The sequence below is a fragment of the Parus major genome, chromosome Z (genome assembly GCF_001522545.3).
Source record: "Parus major isolate Abel chromosome Z, Parus_major1.1, whole genome shotgun sequence".
Classification (NCBI taxonomy): Eukaryota; Metazoa; Chordata; class Aves; order Passeriformes; family Paridae; genus Parus; species Parus major.
In genome coordinates, this window is record NC_031799.1 from 62,356,886 (window position 1) to 62,377,832 (window position 20,947).

At 38.9% G+C, this 20,947-nt stretch overlaps 1 protein-coding gene across 6 annotated transcripts; it reads right to left on the reverse strand.

The window, feature by feature from the left end:
* Positions 1-387: 387 nt before the first annotated feature.
* Positions 388-16,358, reverse strand: UBE2D1 (ubiquitin conjugating enzyme E2 D1). 6 transcript variants are annotated; one of them, XM_015652301.2, is made up of 9 exons: positions 16,269-16,350; positions 14,666-14,752; positions 12,041-12,163; positions 8,400-8,463; positions 8,285-8,316; positions 5,595-5,672; positions 5,268-5,373; positions 2,931-3,024; positions 388-1,245 (listed from the first exon to the last, which is right to left on the reverse strand). In XM_015652301.2, exons 3-9 carry the CDS (start codon positions 12,053-12,055, stop codon positions 1,200-1,202), a joined length of 435 nt encoding a protein of 144 aa, XP_015507787.1. In that variant the 5' UTR covers positions 12,056-12,163; positions 14,666-14,752; positions 16,269-16,350; the 3' UTR covers positions 388-1,199. The 6 variants fall into 6 exon arrangements, 5 of the variants coding, with proteins under 5 accessions (XP_015507787.1, XP_015507786.1, XP_015507788.1 ...); XR_001525297.2 differs by lacking the exons at positions 12,041-12,163; positions 14,666-14,752 and adding an exon at positions 2,762-2,839 and having other exon boundaries at positions 16,269-16,358; XM_015652300.2 differs by lacking the exons at positions 12,041-12,163; positions 14,666-14,752 and having other exon boundaries at positions 16,269-16,358.
* Between the last annotated feature and the right edge of the window lie 4,589 nt (positions 16,359-20,947).

A 20,947-nucleotide genomic window follows, 5' to 3' on the forward strand; every position in this document is an offset into this window, starting at 1 on the left:
AAGCAACTGAAGTCCAAGTTAATGGAAAAGTTACTTTCAAGTATGTGGAGAAAACACACTTTCAAGTGTGAGTTTACTGTAACATTCTGATATTGCAAATACATCACCTTATCAGACTCTTGTGATTACCTCCTTCACAGATGAGTATTGGTGTAGCATTGCATTAACCTATTTGAAATCCTATATCCAACAATGAGCATAGTATGCTAAATCCACTAAGGTAGAACTAGCATAAAAATTAACTGCAACTGAGTTCTAAGTAGTACATGATGTATGGCTTTATTGGCTATTCTCTCTACAAGACACATACTACTGGCAACTCTCTGTTAGAATGTTAGAACAATTACTTTAAGAATATGCATTAGATAAGATAAAAAATTAGCCAGGGAAAGTAGAAAATGTATTTTATTTATATGGAAAGGGCTACATCTGGATTTGTAAAAGGTCTGTGATAGTATTATGTTGCCCACACATCAAAAATCAGTTGTCAATAGCAATAAAATGGTTACATATATTTCTACATATCAGTGCAACTAGTTCACATTGCGATAAAATTATGTCAAGTATGCAACAGAATCAAAACCAAGTCAGCACACAAAGATTTAGAGTGCAATGATCATTTTAGGTTTTAAGAAGTCTGCAGTCAGTCTTCAGAATATTCTAATGAGTGAGATACTCCAATTATTTTCACTATTAGCAGTTTCACCTTGTCAATACTGTGCACAAGCAAGTCTAAAATAAAATTACTTACAGTGTAAGTAAAATAGTCTATACAGTAAAAAAAATACAAATTATATATGAGAACTAACAAAAGAACTTGAACATACTTACGAAACAGAGAAGATACTTCAATGACACACATACAGTACTCATCACATGAAAAAAGCTTTTCCCAGCAAAAATAGTTTCAATGATTTACAACTGAATTATAGATCTTGTAGTCTGAAGATGTAGCTGTTCAACTCTTAAAAACTATAATAAATGTCTTCTGTAAAGCATACAAAGAGGATAAATATTCTTACCAAAGTCATAAGGTTATTTTCAGAAGTTTGTCCTCTCTTGCTCCAGAAACACTTACATGGGTGAAAAAAAATTCAAGAGGTGTCACACTGAAACCATAAACTGCTCCATTTCCTTATAATTTTGAAAAAACCTAGAATTTACAGTACTCTGTGGTATATGAAAACGTCTTCAAAAGTTTACATTGCATATTTCTGAGTCCATTCTCTTGCATGTCTGTTGTATCTGTACGTGCAGAAAGAAGGCATTACAGTGAACAACTGTTAGTGATACATTGACAATGGCCACTTATTTACTTAATATAGGTGTTACTGAGCTTTTCACCTCTGAGCAGAGTCAAAGAACACTGACACAGTCTAAAAGCCAAGAAGTATATATCCACTACATGTTCAATTTCTAAGGTTACCTATCATAGCTATTCAGACTCAAACCCAACTTCACAGGTTTGCATTGAATTGCATAGCATTGTGCATCCTTCATTTGTGTTTCACAACTGGTTCCCTTATTTGCACCTATACAGGAATTTGTTGTCAAATTGCTCCTAAAGGCATATGCTATTATGAGTCTAACAAAATTTACACATTTTAGTTCCATAAAATTCAGTATAATTAACTGGGATTTTATTCTTCATTCTGCACTGCCAGCTGCATTTCAGAACTTGAAAAGAAAATTTTCCAAAAAGCATTTTTTACTAGGTTTTAAGTCTTCGGCCTTTTCCTTCTAGTACGAAGCTGATTATCTTTTAATTCCATAATCCTAAGGATAAATGTCCTTAGAGAATTGATAGCTTCCCCTCTGGTCCTTACATTTACCACACTCTACTTTTTAGACTGGATTTGTTTTCTTGAGTCATGCAGAGAACAATACTGACAAGTTTTTAACTCTTTTTCTTAAGATCAGTATAGCAACTCATGTACTAATTGGTTTTCTTCTTAAGAATATGCTACCATACAAGTCTTTGGATCTTTACTTATAGTAAAATACTCATAGATAAATGCTACAGGGTAACCAATCATATCTTTAATCTCCTAAATCCAAGAAAAAACAAAGAAAAATTTAATAGGTGATCATCATAAAAAGATAAAGCTATAGTCAAGACTATACATTTTCTCACTTTCCCTAGCAATGACTAAATTTTGAGGTTTGGAGATAGAAAACCATCCCTCATTCACTTCCTCCACAAACAGGAGGGACAACAGCTGAAACCACTAATAAGTAGGTGGGTGGAAAAACGTTGAGTCACAAATGGGAAGAAGCTGATGCACAACATCCTCAACTTGAACACTACCTACTTTGCAGAATAGACTACAGCATTCAAGCACTTCAGAAGTTACGTGATTTGACTATGCCAAACAATGAACTGTGAGGAAAAGGCCATTTTAATAATTCTTAGTCTAGGCAGAGAAATACTAGACCACAGATGTCCATGTAACTTCTACATCACTCCTTTGCTGTCTACTGCTCAAGGTAAAAGCAATACTCAAATCTTCCTGAATCTGTGACATGATGAGCCACAGGCCACTGCATACACTGCAAGTCTTCAATGGCTCAACACGAAAAAACAGGTACCAAACATCTCAGTTAAACAGGTCAAAAAAATCTTCTGTACAGGTTTTACTACCAGAGGATTGCAGTAGCAACAAATAATTAATATTTGGGAAAATGATTTCTCATGCAATAAATCTGTTACACAGAAGTGTGAAGGTTTTATGTAACTAAGTATAAAAAAAAAATCAGTTACCAACAGTTGTGTATGCCTATAGTTTTCTACTGGATCCATCACTATTCTCAATATTTAAAGAGCTAATCCTGTAGAAATCTAGGAAAAGAGTATTGCTAAAGTTAGTATTGAAGGTGCATGCAGATCAACATCTGCAAGTACCACACACAATTATGTATATTATACTCACTTTTCCTTGTCTGACTTGTAGATCTGTGCAATATCTGGTACTAAAGGATCATCTGGATTAGGATCACAAAGTAAGGAGCATATGGACAATAAAACTAAATAAAAGAGACACTAGATTAAACAAATTAGTTTGCTTTATTTCTATAATTCTTTAATATATTCCAGTATACTGAAGGAGGGTGGTAGGAGGGTATTGGAAAAAGAATACATATTAGTATTAAGCTGTCATTTAACAGTTCTGTGCAGAAATCTTTATACAGCATCATTTCTCTAGGGCCTAAGACCTGACACAAGCCCAGGGAATTTGAACATGAACCTGTACCTTTTGTAATGATCTCTCTCACACATCCTAGCCTAGGAACATTAGCCAACCTACAGACTACACAGTTACATATAGATATTTTCTCAAACTAAGCTTTCCACCTGCAGTTAAGGTAACTAATATTATTAATATTACATTGCCATACAGTACCCTATTTGTGCATATCCTTTTCCATTTCTGTGCTGAGCTATTCTCTCAGTCATAAGAACATCTTATCTAAGTGTGAGTTCCATTTTGGGAAATACTTGATCTGCATTAAATACAGGTATTCACTTATAATTTCAAATTAATTTCCTGGTATTGAACCAAGGAAGTCTGATTTGTTTTCCTAACATTTTCAGGCCATACTTTTCAGGCAATTTTTATTTTTACAGTCAGAATTAATATGCATACAAGAGTACACAGTGAAATAATTCTAAATATGTGAAAGGCAACTTCATGCTACCATAAGAATTGATTGTAGAATACCTTTTTTCCTCCCTGCTTTATCTTGTTACCCAAGAGCCCACACCTATTTTCAGGAGGAGAAAGTTCAGCCACTTCAATACTGACTTGTTTTAAGTGCCAATAATATTAGAAAATCAGGTTAGAATATATGGTCATATACATGGTCAGAGGTGCTACAATATTCTAGAAACTTTTTATTCAACGAAACAAAGACTAAAAAGGAGAAACTTCCACAAGTCATTGAGCTAACTTCCAGTTTATGAAATACATAAAATGCAAGCAGGCTAAAAGCACAGAATATTTGAACATGAGACCAGCAGACCGCTCTACATTTATAACCAAAGAAGTGCTGAATAAGTAAAGAGATAGAAAAATGCTGATGATCTAAAAATCTTATGAGTTTTCAGTTGTAGATACCAAGTGTTAAACCTAAGTGCCAGTTTTCATTTGCTTAATAACTAGAAATAAGTTAGGGTTATAGAAAGAAGACAATTTTTGGATAACTATAAAACACCTAATTTATGTGAAAGAAATATACCAATTACACATAAGAGTAATTGATGTCTTCAGCAATGACTTTGGGAAGCAGTATTAGACTTAGATTTTATATGGGTTGTGCGATTACTGCATAGGGCTGTAAGCATGAGAAGTTGTTTTTCCAAGGATGTACAGCAACTGGACTTGCATAGAGAAATTCCGTTGGACAAAGACCCACCATTTTGTCTTTGCTTGTACACCCAATGCAATTACACTTTAGCACATAGCTTAGAGAGCTCCCAAGTACATCAGATGTGATACAGCTTGACCTTTTGAGTCACATGAGAAATTTCCATAATATGATTAAGTGTGCCTTAGCATTTTGAAGATGGGTGAGGAGAAACAACAGCACCCACATTTTAAGCAGCTTTTGAAGTGACACAAAGTACCTGCAACAAAAGAACTGCTTAAATGTTAAATTAATCTTCCAAAAAATCTACAGTGTTCAAGTTTTGAGAAAGCTTAACTACAGGATGAGAATATTTTAATGAAACCTTTACTGATGACTGTGAAAGGATCTTCATTTTAAAAATACTCATCTTACAAGGGAATGTAAACTAGAAAAAATGATCTCATTTTAAAATAAAGTGTAATTAAGACCTTAGTCAATACAAGGATGCCCAGGCAACCCAAAGAGTCATCAACAGGCAATCGTGTAAGCTCATACAACACCAGCATCAGGGTTTCACGTTTACTTCCAAGTTGTCATTTAGAAGCCCTGCTCATCAGTTTATCCTCCATTCAAATGCACAGTCAGCTATCACATTTCAGGCTAATTGTACATTTATTATCTTACCCAACTTGGTTTAGAATATTTCTTTACTGTGTACGCATTTTTTTTTGTAATGTGACACTCCAAATAAACTGGACGGAATCTTTGATCATAACAAGAATTCCAATGGAATTTGCCTCTTCTGAAACATGCAGGATAAAGGAGTTCCCACTGCTACCTTTAAGACAGTGCAATAATACACAAAAAAAGTGCCATGGCAATGTATGCAGCTTCATAAATGCATTATCAAATCAGTTTACCTTTAGAAACAGTCAGAGCTGGTGACCATTGTGATCTCAAGATATCAAGACAAATACTCCCATTACTATTTATGTTTGGGTGATATATTTTTGTTGTAAAAGCAATCTGCAATAAAAAAAACCATCAGATTAGGGTTATTACACTTGGAATCCTTAACATCATCCCTTCCTTTCCAGTCATCAGATCTGCCAACACAATTTTTTTAGTCTTATCTGCATCCATGATGAACATGTATACTATTGCTCACCTTTCTGGCTTAACTCCCAAAATTAAGCCTCAAAGTATAAATTTTGACAAAAAAACTTTCTTTAAAAGAAAGGACTTACCTTTGGTGGTTTGAAAGGATAGTCTGTTGGAAAGTGCACTGTGAGAAAAAATACTCCCCCTTGATATGCACTATCAGGCTGAGAAAAAAACAAAACACATAAAACATATTAATATATTTCAGCTGTTTTGGAGCTTCCCTTCTCCTAGAGAAAATCCATTTTTTCCCCAGTACATAGTCCACTATGGGCCATAAACTGGAAAGGCACAGAGGGAAATGAACCCTCACGCTGGCCTGCAGAGCTACTGTAGAGCCAACTGTGGCTACTTCTGCAGCAGCACAACAGTTATGGAGCACTGCCCTTCTGGGGAGAAAAAGAGAGGGAGATCAACAGCTTCACTGCACTGAAGGGAATAAAAAGCCAGAGCAAGTCCTCCAAATCCTTTCTCTGTGCAAGACCACAGTTGCTCATCCATTCTTAAGCTACAAACATACTTACCCTAAAAAGTGGTTTCTCTTTGCAGATGCAAAGAGTGGGATTTCCCAACATAATTCAGTTCATCAAAATGGTATCAGAGAATTTTAAAACACACATCTTTATGACCTGTACAAATCTGTGAACATGCATTTTGTTAGACAACATGTGCACAGGTTTATGTCCAGGTAGCACACAGTTCATAGAAATAATTTTGTTGTAGTCATCTGTTGAAGAATTTTCATTTTTATTAACTAAAAAGGTGACCTGGAAAGTCTTGAGGCTAAGTGATAGAGAGCAGTTCTGCCATTTCTGGTTAAGAGAAAGAAGAAAACTGCTCTCATTACACAGTAAGTTTACAACAACCATGTAGGAACTCAATTGCAGCAAAGCTGAAGATCAAGTTTTTGGGTTTTCTTATGAAAGGCAGACTACTTTTAAGTAAAAGCTTTACCTTGGAAATGAACAGTTTTAGAGATGGCTATATGACTGTAAGAGGCAATGTCACAAATGGTCTGCTAAGCCATGCTGCCTTACATGCTCAAAGTGCAGAGAGGGCTGCAGAGTAAGATAGGTTATATACTGTCATGCTAAGTCAGCATTAGGTGACCTCAGAAGATTGCCACTTTACTTCCAATTAGGCTTGAAAAGACCTCTTGCATACTAAATGGATTTTTCAAAGTTACAGTAAGCTGAAGATGAGAAGTTCAGTGTCAAAAAAAGCAAAGTGAATTCACCCTATGTTTTATAAGCAAGGTATGTAAAACAAATTGATGATGCCCTTAGACAGAACATACTTCCACACACAGGAAGTGAATTCTGAAGGTAGGCTTTAGTTCTATGCTTCCCTCAGGTCATCAGGAAACATACAGAATGTGCACCCCTCATTTCTTTTGTTATTAAGACAAAGGATTAATATGTGAAGTGTTCTGTTCCTATATATCTGCAGATACAACTGAGAAAAGCTGGCAAGAGATGATCATTCTTATTCTTAAAAAGAGGCATCTGAGGAACTTACAGCAAATAATATTTTTCACTACAGAATATGAAAGCTGAACTGCAAGCTGGAAAAGAAAATGGAATTTAACCCAAAATTTATGTGGTAGTATGTCCTTTACTCATGTCATACAAGTCATTCAGGACAGATATTGGTGGCAACCAGCACACAAGCTTTTGTTAACTCTTTGTCACCACTTTGCCATTCATCCTCTGGCAGTTTAAGAGGGCAAGAGTCAGAAGGCCTTGCTATGGGGAAGAACATACCAACATACTTGTTATTCAAGCAAAAGGGCAAAAGCATTAGCATACTACTGAAAACAGTTGCTGCTGGGCCATGGATGAGTTGGACAATAGATTCCAGCACACCACAAGCAAATTAGTGCCTGATCTCTCACTGCTTGAGAACAACTGTGCTGAAAATGGAAGATTACTCTCAAAACAGACACATTTCCACTTTTCTCCAGGATTTAATGCTGCATCTTAATGGATTAAGTATTATCTCAAAATTTCACCTCACACCATGACTCTCCAAACTAGAGACTCTTCTTTCCAAAATATTAAATCCAAAAGGAAAACACTAGGAATACAAAGTTCTTACCAGGATATTAATAAGCACACCTTCCCTCAGATAATGTTGTTCTTTATTATTTTTCTTGCTAAAATTATTCTCAGTTTTCCTGGTTTTAAAGATTTTTTTGTAATTTCTTATGTCATTACCTTCACAAGAGTCATAATTTCTTCAACTCATGGAAAGAACCTTTCTTGCACAAAAACCAACAAAAGCACCCCACTACTGGCCTACAAAAGCCATATGCAGAAACTTTGCAAAAGTTTGCAAAAGCCACATGCTTTTACCAGTCACATCACAGCTATCAAATAAAATTAGCTCTATCTAAAAAGCCCTCTGCAACTCCACTCTTGTTTACAGTTACCAACTTTAATATTACATTTCACCCACTCTTCCTCCTTTCAGATGGAGGAATCTTTCATTATTGATATGACTGTCTATGAAAAGCAAGCTCTTTGTAGCCCGGATCACCAACTCAAACACCACAGCTGACTAATTAAGCAACTCTTCATGAAGAGGAGGGATTTTTGAGTTACAAAAAGCAACAAAAGTAGCAGACTACTAAGAAAACAATATCACCCTAAAGTTCCAAGCTACACTCAGCACAGCTGAATGTGGCTGTTGTGTTTACAGTAAACCCAAATGAATCCTTCCGTAACAAAGGAGAAGCAAGGTCTTATATTTTAAGGGGCATGATTCCTATACTTACAGGTCCCATAATAGTTGCTTGCCAATGAAACACTGAAAGGCAAAAAGATACAACAATTAGAGATTTTCTGAGCCTTTTCAGAACTGAAATTACTGAATGTACTAGGAAAGCTTACAGTCATCTCCAACAGGTCCGGCAGAACAGTGGGCTGGTGGATCTCGCTGCAGATCACTTAGTTCCTGCAAAAAACACAGATATATTTGAAAGACATGAAAATCCATACCACTTGGCAGCATACCTTCAAAAGTGGGAAAACAAACCAATTTTATTAAACCCATGGGCATTTTTTGTGCTATTTTGATAAAACAATCAACACTTGAAAGGTCCATTGAAACGGAGAAAGTTTATTTGCCAGATGGCCTGCAGCTAACACTGTGCTAGAAATTCATATCTGAAAGAATTTAAGAGAGTTGCAACCAAGTTCATAGTAAGTTCAGCATACTTGAAGGAAACAAAACAAATAAAAAGGGTTTCTTGATTAGCCTGTTTCTGTATTGTCCTAGTCTATGGACATCAACAGAGCTAAACTGCAGCCTGCCTGGAAATGATGTAGGAATATAATATAAAGGGTAACTAAATTTGAAACAAAAGGAAAAATATTAGCTCTACACCTGATTTATTGTACCTTGATTCAATTCCCTGCATGCCTTTTTTTTTTTTTTTTTAATGACTACTAAAAAACTCCCAAGTTGGAACTTAAGCACTCAGAGGAGCTTTTGGTGGTCAACTGATTTATTTCTCTTGCATGAGTCCACACAGTCCCAAGTAATTTAAAATTATTACGTGATTTCACAAAACCAGCTCATTTGATTTATCATCACTATTTGAAACAGAAAACAAGACAGGCAGTAATGTTAGCCCATTTTCCTCATCAAATTCAATATACTCCTTTTGATTTCTGAACTTTTATTGTATTAAGGACAAACAACTTTTTCCAGCTCTAGGCTGACAAAAACTGTGCTGTGAGAACTTCAACGACTACATGCAAGTACTTCCTCTGAAATAAGTTAAAATATGTGTTTTTAAGTTTTTAAGTTACTTAAAACCCAGTTTTTAAGTAACTCAGTTCCTTACTCAAAACATGCAATTTAAGTCAACAATAGATACAAGCGAGTTTACCTTAAGAAGTAACACCGGAAACATTTCTATTCAAAATACATTAATCAAGGCAACTACTTACAAAATCAAGGTTTAAAGGAGCGAAGTTTAACTCAAGTGTAGAATTGGTGTACTCATTGTGATCAGACCTTACATTTAATTTGAAGGGTTAAAAATCTGCACTTCTGAACTCCTGTGATACATTTTTCCATTTATGACATCCAGTAAATATTTAAACTCAATTTATTATGGATCTGACACCTAAATTCAGCCAAACTTACAGGTGCACTCTTGGCCCTGAAATCAAAGAAAAGCACGGCACCATTTCTTACTACTGCAAGTCACTTCTCACAATCCTTGTGATTTAAAATAAGAGAGACACTTTTTAATATACTGCAATAGCTCAGGTTATCAACTGGCATTACTTGTCTGCACTTTATTATGTTGGTGACACTGTATGCTGATCCAGAAGCAACATTCTGGGCTAGACTGTAACTAAAAAAGTCACTTTAGGGGTGCACTTTACCTTTTACCTTGAGGATTCAAATTTCATTAATGAGCGATTCAGAAAACCACCCATTTATGCAAAGCCAAGCCACTGCCAGGACGCACAGGGAGTCAACAAATCTCCAGTTTCCAGCAATCACCAGAGGCAAACATGACCAGCAGCAGAGCTGTTACAGGCACTGTCTTCTCTAATTTGCATCTCAAGATCTACCCTAATGAGACTAGATTAGGTCTTGTACACACACTTAACCCAACCAAAACAAAACAGCTACATTACAGTGCTGAAACAGAGAACTCAGACTAACAATCATGCATTTTCTAAGTCATTAATGACTACTAAATTCAAATCAGTAACTGGAAAAATATGTAGCTTAAACTTTTCAGAAAGTCTCTATACACAAACATTCCAAATGCATATAGGAACTACCAGGCAACCACTTAGAGTCACGAGTCTGTAACAGTGCTTTTGTTCCTAGATGTATTCATCAAGACCTTTACATACCCCAAAACCACACAAATTTGTTTTCTTTGATATGTATGTAAGTACTTAAGAATTAACAGAACTGGGACATGCTCCTTGGGTATACACTTCAATTTGATCAAGCTAAAAAGGCACTGACATATGTCCATGATTAAAAAAAACCAGCAAATATTTTTAATCCTATATTGATGAGACCCAGAACTATAAACCCCTGTTATACATTTTTCCTAACAACAATGAAGTAAAGGTTCTCTTCAATAAACTTCACCAAATGAGAGCAATGTTAACAAATACATTAAGAGAGCTTTGGCAGCTATGAAACACAAAGCCAGATCAAAGTAGAGCAAATTCAAGCTGTATTTTCCATCCATATGTGAAGCTCATGTGGTTTAAAAATACAAGTGGTAACATGATCCAGCAGTATGAACAGTTTGAACCTTTACATACAGAAGTTCAGATCAAGCTGTGATAAAAATGAAGAACTATTCAGATTTATATTGTTGATTATGATGTTTAAGCTTTGGGTTCAAAGCAAAATTATCTGGAGAGCTGTAAGATTTAGGCTTCAAGCTTTCCTACACCTTTTTGAAATAGGGCAAGGAGATACTCAAATGTCCCTGAGTGCCCAGAACAGTGCCCAGACAATGCCCAGAATTGAACACTGCAGAACAGAAGTGAGGATCCTCTAAATAAATACATGTAGGAAAATTTCTTCATGACTTTACGTATTCACAAAAAAATGAGACATTGAATAAAAGAATTCTTTATACAAAGCACAGATGCTCTTTAGAAGGAGGCCAAAATTTTGCTTTTTTTATGGAACCAGGCTGAAGACTCACAAAGCTTAATGTGCTCAAACATCATCAAGAAGTGCACGATAACTGCATGTGGCGCACTACACAGACAACACTAGAGATTCACCTTTAATTTTAAGTTAACTGGTTACAAAAGCTTTGTCCAAGCTTTATGGATTATTACCACGTAGCTGTATGACACAGGTCTGGTCACTTCAAGGGTCTGCATGAATACTTTTAGTCACTGGTGTAGAAAATGCTAATGCAAGACATACATATGCTGACAAACAGGATCTATAGCTCAAAGCAGTGCAGATTCATTTTCAAAAGAGAAAGTCACGTCTCAAAATTATAATGTACACTAGTGCAACATCTTTTATGAGAATACACAACCCCAAAATTCTGTCTGCAAGAAATGCATGAGAAGTACAAGTTATTTCAAACACAACATGTATGTGAACACAACAGCATAAAACCATCTCTGAAGAGCTCCAACACATGCCACACTATCCCAGTACAGGTCGGATAAATGTGTATGGAGAAAAATACCTAAGCTGGAGACAGTGGTAGGAATGAATCTTCTAATCCTCTCATACAAACCATTTCAGGGTAGAATAGAATACAAATGGTTAACATATTACTGGAGATGGGCAAAGCCTCCAAACTATCACCTTCCCTTGCACTACACACACGCCTGAAAAGCCCCGTAGATAGCATGAAGTAAAAATTCAAGTTTAACAGTGTAAAAAACAGGCTGTGGTAATCTATAAACATTGGAGACGTTTCCAAATGTGCAGACTAATACCCATGGTCAAAGAATAATACAGGATGTATTTCATGAAAGTATGAAGACTGCAAGGCCAATTTAACACTTACATGCTTGATTAGCATCCAGGCTTCTCTCCCAAATAGCTATTGGAACAACACTGTAAAGGATACTTTGGTGACAAGGAAATAAACGTTCTCAGCACAGAAGTCCTAAACATGTCTTTTTTCAGTCTAAAAAAAAATATTCAGAAAAAAAGACTGCAAATTATCTGAAGACAAAAATAAATTGCAGACAGCAATTTAGCAATAGCTGAAAGCTATTTAGCTATTTTCATTTTCCTAACAACACAAAACCATAACCAGCATCTTTCTCCACACTATTATTTAAAATGTAGATTTCTGTTTCTCAGCTATGTTCTTAATTTCTTGCACAAAATGCACTGTAGACCACAGACTCATTTCCTACCAATTCCATGTGTACACTGCTGCTTGGAACCATTTGTCAAAAAACCTCATAGTGATCATACTTAAGACTAATTAAAGATTCCTCTGGTTCTTCAGAAATGGTTAAAAATATTCCATTTCTGTACATTGTTTTAATGCAAAAAAAAAAAAAATTCCTAAAATATGTAGTATCACAGCTGAGGTTTTGAAAGCAAAGTCAAACATTTCATGTTGGAACCAAAAAAGTCTCCTTGTTATGTCAATTACCATCTAAAGACTGCAGTTTTAAAGTCAAAATCCAAACTACAAATATCTAAATTTATATTTAAGTCAATTTACAATGACAAAAGTTATTTTCAACATAACTTTTCAAGTTAGTATGTCCTGTTAGACTATGCACATATGAAACACATACTGAACCACAGAGACATATAGTTCATTGAAACAACTAAATGTTTGAATGCTTCTCTTCTTACTGAGTTGTAGGAGAAAAACAATCAAGCACTACGTATCAATTAGATAAAACCAACAGCTATTCTTAAAGCATTGTTCAAATCTATCTCCTTTCTGGTTCCAAAATATCTTCTAAAATCTCTTTAAGTCTGATTTTTTTTTTTAAGCCTGTAAGAAAAATATTTCCAAGACAGCCTGAGCATTAGCAAGCACATCAACCTCTCACTAACACTGGAGGAGCACCCAGGTAGAGGATGTATGATGAAAACAATCTCAGCTGTGATATGGAACTAAGAGGATGGCAAACTCTGCAAATTAGATATGTGAACAAAGAATTTGGAACAGGAACTCCAGAAAAATGGTTTTGCATAAGACAGACGGACAGAACTGAGACCTACACGCTATTCTGCAGAACCTGACATCCTGAATTATTTTCCACCTTTCACAAAAGTCATAGTATTTCACTTTCCAGAGATGGCAAGAATAAAGGCTTCTTTGCACACTATTCTTTCTCAACTAAAACCTACACTATTTGTTTTGCTTTTGTCATTTGCAGCATCTGGAATTTACAATGCTCACAAAAATGTGTTGTTCCTTCACTGCTTCACAGAACATCACACACAGTGTAACTGAATTTTTTTGACAGTGTAGAAATTCAGTGCCTCCCTCATACAATGACAAATCAAAGCACTCACAAGGTAAATGAACACAGGATCTTCAACATATGATGAGTAAGAATCCCCTGACCCTAAACTCTCTGAGGAACTCTGAGATTCAGAGTCTGTCATGGAGACAATGCTGACAGCCATGCCTGCAGAGCAGGGCTTCATATTCTCACTGTTCTTCCACCTACAGCACTAAGATCAACCTATCTCCATATACAGTGATCAGCTTCTTCACTGGTTGCTCAGTTGCACACTTTTTAAGAAAGCTCCCAAGCACAATGTCTTTCTGTAACTAGGGTACATTCTTGGAAGTCCACAAGCTGTCCTCCTTTGAGGAGTCCCTCAAAGACAATCAACCAAAGGCAGGATGCAACGACGCAGATTCCAGTGGCAGTATTATTTAGAAATCACAGTCCCAATCAGTATGACAAAAAAATATGCTTACTAACAGGTTGACATATTATAGCTTTGCTTCCTTCATAGGTGATGTCATGCTGAACACACAAATTATCAAACCTGCTGCGAACACTTGAGCTTCCCACCAAAATCTCTTAGCTTTGTTTAAGCACAATTCTGAACCACCCTAAACCCAACCAAGCTTAACTTCAGATGGTCTGTCTAGACTTACTAGCTCCCAAGCAATACCACTGTGTTTGCTGACAGCATTTTGTTCTCCAAGGAATTCCTCTAGCATTCTGAAACTACAGCATGTCCTCTACTCCAGATCTTATCCCTTCCCATCCCTGGGATACAACATAACTATCAACTTTACAGCCAGTCTGAAACACCAGGAAAGTAGATGAGATAAACACACCAGCATAAAAATACATTTCATCTACCATTAAACTTCCAGTTCTGTGATTTTCAGGAAAAATTTTATGTGTTACAGAGACATCAAGATAGTTTATCTTTTCAAACTTCTCCATTTTAACTTTCCATTTTAAACAAACCTATTTCCTTGCCATTCCCTTTCGTCTTCTACTTCTTCAGAGATAGGCTGCTAGCCAAATCCCTCTACTAGATTTTTTTTCTTCCCCTGGAAATGCATAAGAGTGATGAGGGTGGTTAATGAAAAAAAGAGAAAACCAACAGTAGCCATTTATGCAGCAAACTAGAAGCAAAGTGGTAACTAGTTGAGAATTTAATCTCAACTCTTCTCGAAGGTCCTTACCTAGCATCTCTTCATGTTTCAGGTAGAAGTTACTGTATAACCAGGAAATCTCATAGCACCTTACAGTCAGCAGGTTGGAAAGCATGTCTTCATTTTGAAAGAGTAGAAACAGAATTAATAAGGCTAACAGAATGAAAGACACTTGCATAAAAAGTCTAACCATAATTTCAAGTCTATCAAAGTTCTTAAATGCCACATTAAAGAAAATTGTGGCTTTCCAATATGTATGAATGTCTCTAAAGCAGAAAGAAAAGTTATGCAGGGAACACAATAAAAGTATGAAGAATAATCCTACTATTAGGGCCTCATTTGGAAAGCCACAAGTGGTGGTTACCACTCCATCTCAAAAATACTACATTACCAGACCTTCCCCTTTGTCTGTTTACCTTAGCAGAAAGGAGCTGAACAAGAATTGGAAAGAGACGGTATTCAGAACAATCTTTTTCTTGAAACATGAGAGTAAGGAGATATTCAAGAAACGGTGGGAAATTGAAATAGCAACAAAAGGCAAACCATTCCTATAATACGTAGAAGCACGACAAAGTTATCGCTAAAGAAAACCACTGTAGTTATTTGTTAATATTTGATATAATGGTCAAATGCAACATTCACTACAAACATATGATACAAAGGTACAAAATTGTCCTGTAATTGCACTACATGTAAAGGCATAAGCTTTGCAGAATGAGACAGGGCCTACCAGCTTCTGGTAGAAATCTATCCAAATAAATTGGTACCTACTGTAGGATATCCTAAATCTGCCTACTCTGTGGTTAATTGGTCACTATAGAAGCCTATTTCTGCAATACCAAGGGCTTCCAATACCGAAAGGGAATCCTGCACAAGAAATAATAGCACCATCACGTAACCAGGATAGCACCAATGCCGCCTAAACACGGCACACCGACAGCAACCACACACCACGGGTTCTGTTCCAGGGCCAAAGCACTAACCTTAACTTCCCTCCCGTGCTGGTCGCGATACCCGGTACTGTACAGCGATCAGCTCAGCCTCGCCAAACAAAAGGAAACGAAGAATTCACAACTTGAGCCAGGCCATTTGCAAGTACCACCCCAAAACACTACAACTGGGATACGTTCAAAGGTCACACCAAGAACTATGCTGACAGCACCTCTTAACCCAGGCAACAGCCTGCGCACACTGCGGACCAGCCGTGCACAACAGCAGCGCAACGTGTGGGCGACTGATGTAGTCCCTGTGCCTCAGCTAAAGACTCTCCATTAGCACCTCGGCTTTCCCCGCTTCCGCACACCGCTCGGAGCATCGCTGCTGGCCCACAAACGGCGCGTTAAAGCACCGACTCGGGGTGAGGGGCCTTCAAGGAGGTAGTGTCCCGAAACCGCACGGTGTCCGACAAAAGCCCTCCTTCTCAGCCTCACACCCAATTTTCTTCCCCGGCTACCGGCGAGGGAAGGACGAATCCTGGCAAAGAAAGCGCGCGGCTGCGGCTGCCGCGACACCTCTCGCTGAGCCCGCTCCGGCCACCGCCTCAACCCCCGGCAACAAGGGGGAAGGCAGCTCCGGAGACTACCCAAAGGCAGGGTGCTCTTTCCTTCCCCTCCCATAGCTCAGCCCGACTCACTTTTTGTATCCGCTTCAGCGCCATGGGAACGCGCAGCGGAAGCGCGAAGCAGGCGGCGGGAGAGCGGCTGGGGCGGGGCGGGGGGCGGAAGCGCGCTGTGGAAGCGGGAAGGGCGGGTATGCAAATCGCCGTGCCCTTTGTGTCCCGCTGCGTCTGCGGAGCCGCGGTCGCGCGCGGGGCTCGCCGGGAAGCGCAGTCCGCTGGCGGTGCGGCGCGCGTCATAGTCTCGGCTGGCCCGGTACTATTCCGCCCCTGAGGGTCTGCGGGGCTGAGTGAGAAATAGCTAATGTCTGTGTCTAATGAACAAGGGTGTGAGGAAAAAGACACAACTTCGGGAGTTCAAATAAACTCGGGTGTTCATTAAGGGAAAGAAACAAAGCGGGGAAGGGATAATGGATGCGGGAGTAAAGAAGAAAGGAAAGAAAAAATGAAAGGGCCCGGGTCTGAGGATTGAGGAATCCTCTAGCAGAACCGGCGTTTTGGCCCCAATGCAAGGATTCAGCGGCACTGCAGTGAATGCAGTTGTTATAAATGCAAAGGCAAATTTAGGTTAAATAAAAAGAGAAATTTATTATAAAACAATTTCAATAAAGAACAAACAACGAGAAAAACCACAATAAAATGGGCAGTGCAGCGCTGGGTGGACAGGGTCTATACCCAAAGGTATAGGTGTTCCCAAATCCACGATCGAGGGTTCTCTGGCCTGGGTTTTTATAGGGATTTTGTGTCCTGAGGCCAAATTTCAAGCAGGCACCATTCACTAAAGGTCCTTGATTGTTGGATGAATGGATTTCCTGGCATTGGAGAATAGAGTTAATAGATGTCCAGGCAGTCTCCTCATATGTAAAGAGGTTCTGAATGTTCCTTGATTTCATTTTGGTTTGGGCCATCAGGATGGAGTGGTTGGATCTGGGTTGGAGCCGATGAATATCTCGGCTGGGCTTTTCCCTTTGTCCAGTCTGATTGCTTCCCCAACAGTGGTCTGCAAGGCGGGGTGTTCAGGTCCGGTGATGAGTATCTCCTCCGAGCTCGTTCCTTTGTCAGCCTGATTGCTTCCCCAACAGTGGTCTGCAGGGCGGGGTGTTCGGGTCCGGTGATGAGTATCTTGTCCGAGCTCGTTTTTTTGTCAGCCTGATGGCCCGTGTCCTGCTTATTCTTTTCGGTTGATGTGTGCCGGCTAGGATCGTTATCTGGGTGCCGGCTAGCATTGTTATCTCCTGAATGGGAATTCGCGACTAGATCTGGGGAAGGACTTTTTGGCCACACTGTATTTTCTATTTTATATTATTATTATAGCTACAAATATATTTATTTAGACCTTTACGAATTTTTATTCATAAGTTTATCTATTACAGTCCCCCGCCTAATAATTGATCACATTAAAAATTTGTATTTTATTCAATTCTCACTGGGGAAGGACTGTATATAGTCTTCTCAATCACATTCATTTTCCTCACAGTCTGTTAGCGAATTCTCACCACTTTCTTGAGACAGGATATGTTTATTTTCAAAGTTCTTTAAAGCTTTAATCGCATTCTTGTTTCCCTTTTCCTCTTCTAATTTCATTAGTTTAGAGAGAGGAGTAGGTTTCCCCTGTGCTTTCTCAGGGTCAATTGGAAGGGCGGCAATCTGCATTCCTTGCACAACAGAGTGTATTAGTCTGATGAAACAAGGAATTAAACAGGGGAGAAAGATGATTCCGGTAATTGAACATCCTACAAAGAACACTAGCTTTTTCCACCAAGCCCCCTGTCCGAATATTTGGTCCCACCAGGAGGCCTGTAGGATTGAATTCCATTTTTGGACTGGTACATGCGCTACTTTCTTAATTTCAGCAGCCAATCCTTTTATTGTTTCCCCGTAATCGTCTATTTCCGAGGAGGGAGGAATGTGTGAGAGATACAACTCCCTCCTCGGCTAGCAGATAGTCAAGAGCTAATCTGTTTTGATATACAAAAGCTCTCATTTGTGAGTGCTGTTTCGCTAGGAGTTCCAGGGCTTCTGAAGTGTGATTGGAAACTACCTCTACCACCGCTTGCAACCTGATAAGCCTGTTGAGGAGATAAATGGGGGTTCGGTAACCCCAGCTGCCGTCATTTGCCCAAGTAGCTGGCCCATAATATTGAATAATCCTTTCGGCAGGCCATTCTTCTTCTTTCCACTTCTGGTTGCCTCCCGCCATTTGTCGTTCCCGTTTTAATTCCCTCTTTTGTCTGGCTAATGTTTCAAAGAGGGGAGCTCCCAAAGACTTACTCTCATCTTTGGGCAAAGTAAAGAAAAAGGGCCGAATTATTCCGAGTGTGCAGGATCTTTTCTACCTTCTAGGTAACTCACTGTATGCTTTCTTTCCACATATCTAATATATGCCATCAGGTGCTTCCTAACCCTTGTTCGATTTTGCCGGATCATCCCAATATTCTCTCAGGCCTATTAATGCATGGAAGGGATTGGCCCCAGAATTTTTATACTAACGAAGTCCAATTATTTCTATTCATTCACAGTTATTATCCCGAGAGTGACTCCAATAACCTTCGGGTGGTTCAGGTTGCCAGACTTTTGTTTTGCTGTCTGAATTCACCGTGAGGGTGTTTATACACGGGGTATAACCTACCAAATCGGTGAATTCTGTTCCTTCTCTGCTAATGCAGAAAGTTCCAATTATTCTCTGATCTATTACCCATCCCTCGGGTCTTCGTGTAGTTTTAGATAATTTTAGGCCTTTCCATTTTAAAAGTTGTTCTGGGGTTAGTCCTTCTCCCTTCCATGGCCATCTTTCGGCTGATTTCAAGCCACCACATATCCAACAATTTGATAGACTTAATTCTGTGGCAATCTCTTGCATCAGGTCTATGAATAGGTTTTGGTCGGGGCTTGGTAATCCCCAGCTACTATATTGTTTTTCCAATTGTTCGTAATGTTCACTGAGAGAGTTTAGTTTCTCTTGTTCCAGCCTTTTTCTTTTATTCTCTATTTCTCATCTTTTTAATTCTAGGGTTAGTTGTTTTATTTTGCTTTCTGGATCTAACCCTTCCTCATCTCTAGAAAAACAGAATACCTGGTCGAATTGCAAACACACCTGGTCGTCATCACTTTTTAACAAATCCAGAATAATGGGCTCATTGTTGAAGGAAGCTTTTGCTTCATGTTTCAAATTTCTACCTTCCCAATACATTTTTCTACCTATAGTACACGTTCTCAAGTTCGCTTTATTGTAACATAGAGGGTTGATTTTGTAGTATGCTATAAAGGTAGATTGCCTTTTACCTCCGATCCAGACGGTTTTATTACATTGACCGCAAACTGAGATCAGAGGGACTCCCCCCACCTCTCTTTTGTTTCTGAAGTGGGTCGTTTGGGTCTTTTGTTCTTCAAGAGTTTGGAACTGCCCGTCCTTAAAACTTGCCCCTGGGTGGGAACACCAAACCTCTCCCTCCAATTTACACAGATTAAACTGAGTGCCATTAGACCAGCATAACCCCGCTCGTAGTTCTGGAGGACAGTTGATCATTCGTTCGGTTCCTGTGGCAGTCCGGCACTGCTCACACTTCCCCAGGGGATGCTCCCCCAGAGGTGCCTCGGGACTCGTTCCCTCGGCCAAGCACACAGCTAGACTCAGGACTGTCAGGATTCCCCACCATTGCATCTCTCTGCCTCGCCCTTCGCCCGTATAAGAACATACGGCGGGGATAGCCATCTTCTCGGCAGCAGGGACTGTCTTCAGGGGCCCTTGAAGTCCTTATGGCGTACCTTCTCTTGAAAGCAGCCCACCGAGACGCTTTGATCGTATTTGTCCTACACGGTACTTTTATCGTTCTGCAACACTCAATTACTAAAGGTTCTGCTTTACAATCTAGTTTACCTCTCAACCCTTTTTGGAAAAACAGGAACCACTCGGGAGAGTCGAGTTCCAAAAGCCCCGCCCGGGTGGCAAGTATTAGGAAATGGTTAGTTTGCTTCTGTTCCTTTTCTAGACACTTTGTACACAATCCCTTGGGTTTGTACCTTCCCAAACAGTGAGCCACCCAAATTTGGTTACAATATGCACACTTGAAATGGACAAATGGAAAACAATAACAATCAGAATTAATACAACTTATCTGCTCTTCACTTGTCATTTGTGGTGACGCTGGAGTTTAATTTTCAATTCTCCCGGAGGGGTGGTAACTTTCCACTTGGAGGAATTGTAATCCGTTACTTTCTTCGCCCGAGATGAGTGTGTCCAGCCCCTTTCAGCAGTCTGAACCGCGGTATCTGTTGTCAGGAGGACGAGAAATGGTCTTTCCCAGTGAGGGCTGAGGGGAAGCTCCTTCCACGCCTTGATCAGAACTTTATCCCCAGGCTGTATCTGGTAGATTGGAAATCCCAATGTTGCACTTTGGGGAATCAATCCTCTTTTCCTCAGCTCTTGTAAATCTTTGTTTATGGAAATGAGATACGGTTGAATCTGCACATCCTCCACCTGAGGGTGTGCCACTGGCATTCCATGTTTATATGGCATCCCATATAACATTTTAAAGGGGGACAGACCTGTCTCAGAGTGCGGCATGGTTCTTATATTTAGTAATGCAAGGGGAAGACATTTGATCCATGACATTTTAGTTTCAATCATAAGTTTGGATAGCTGTGATTTTAACGTTTGATTCATTCTTTCTACTTGTCCCGAACTCTGAGGATGCCAA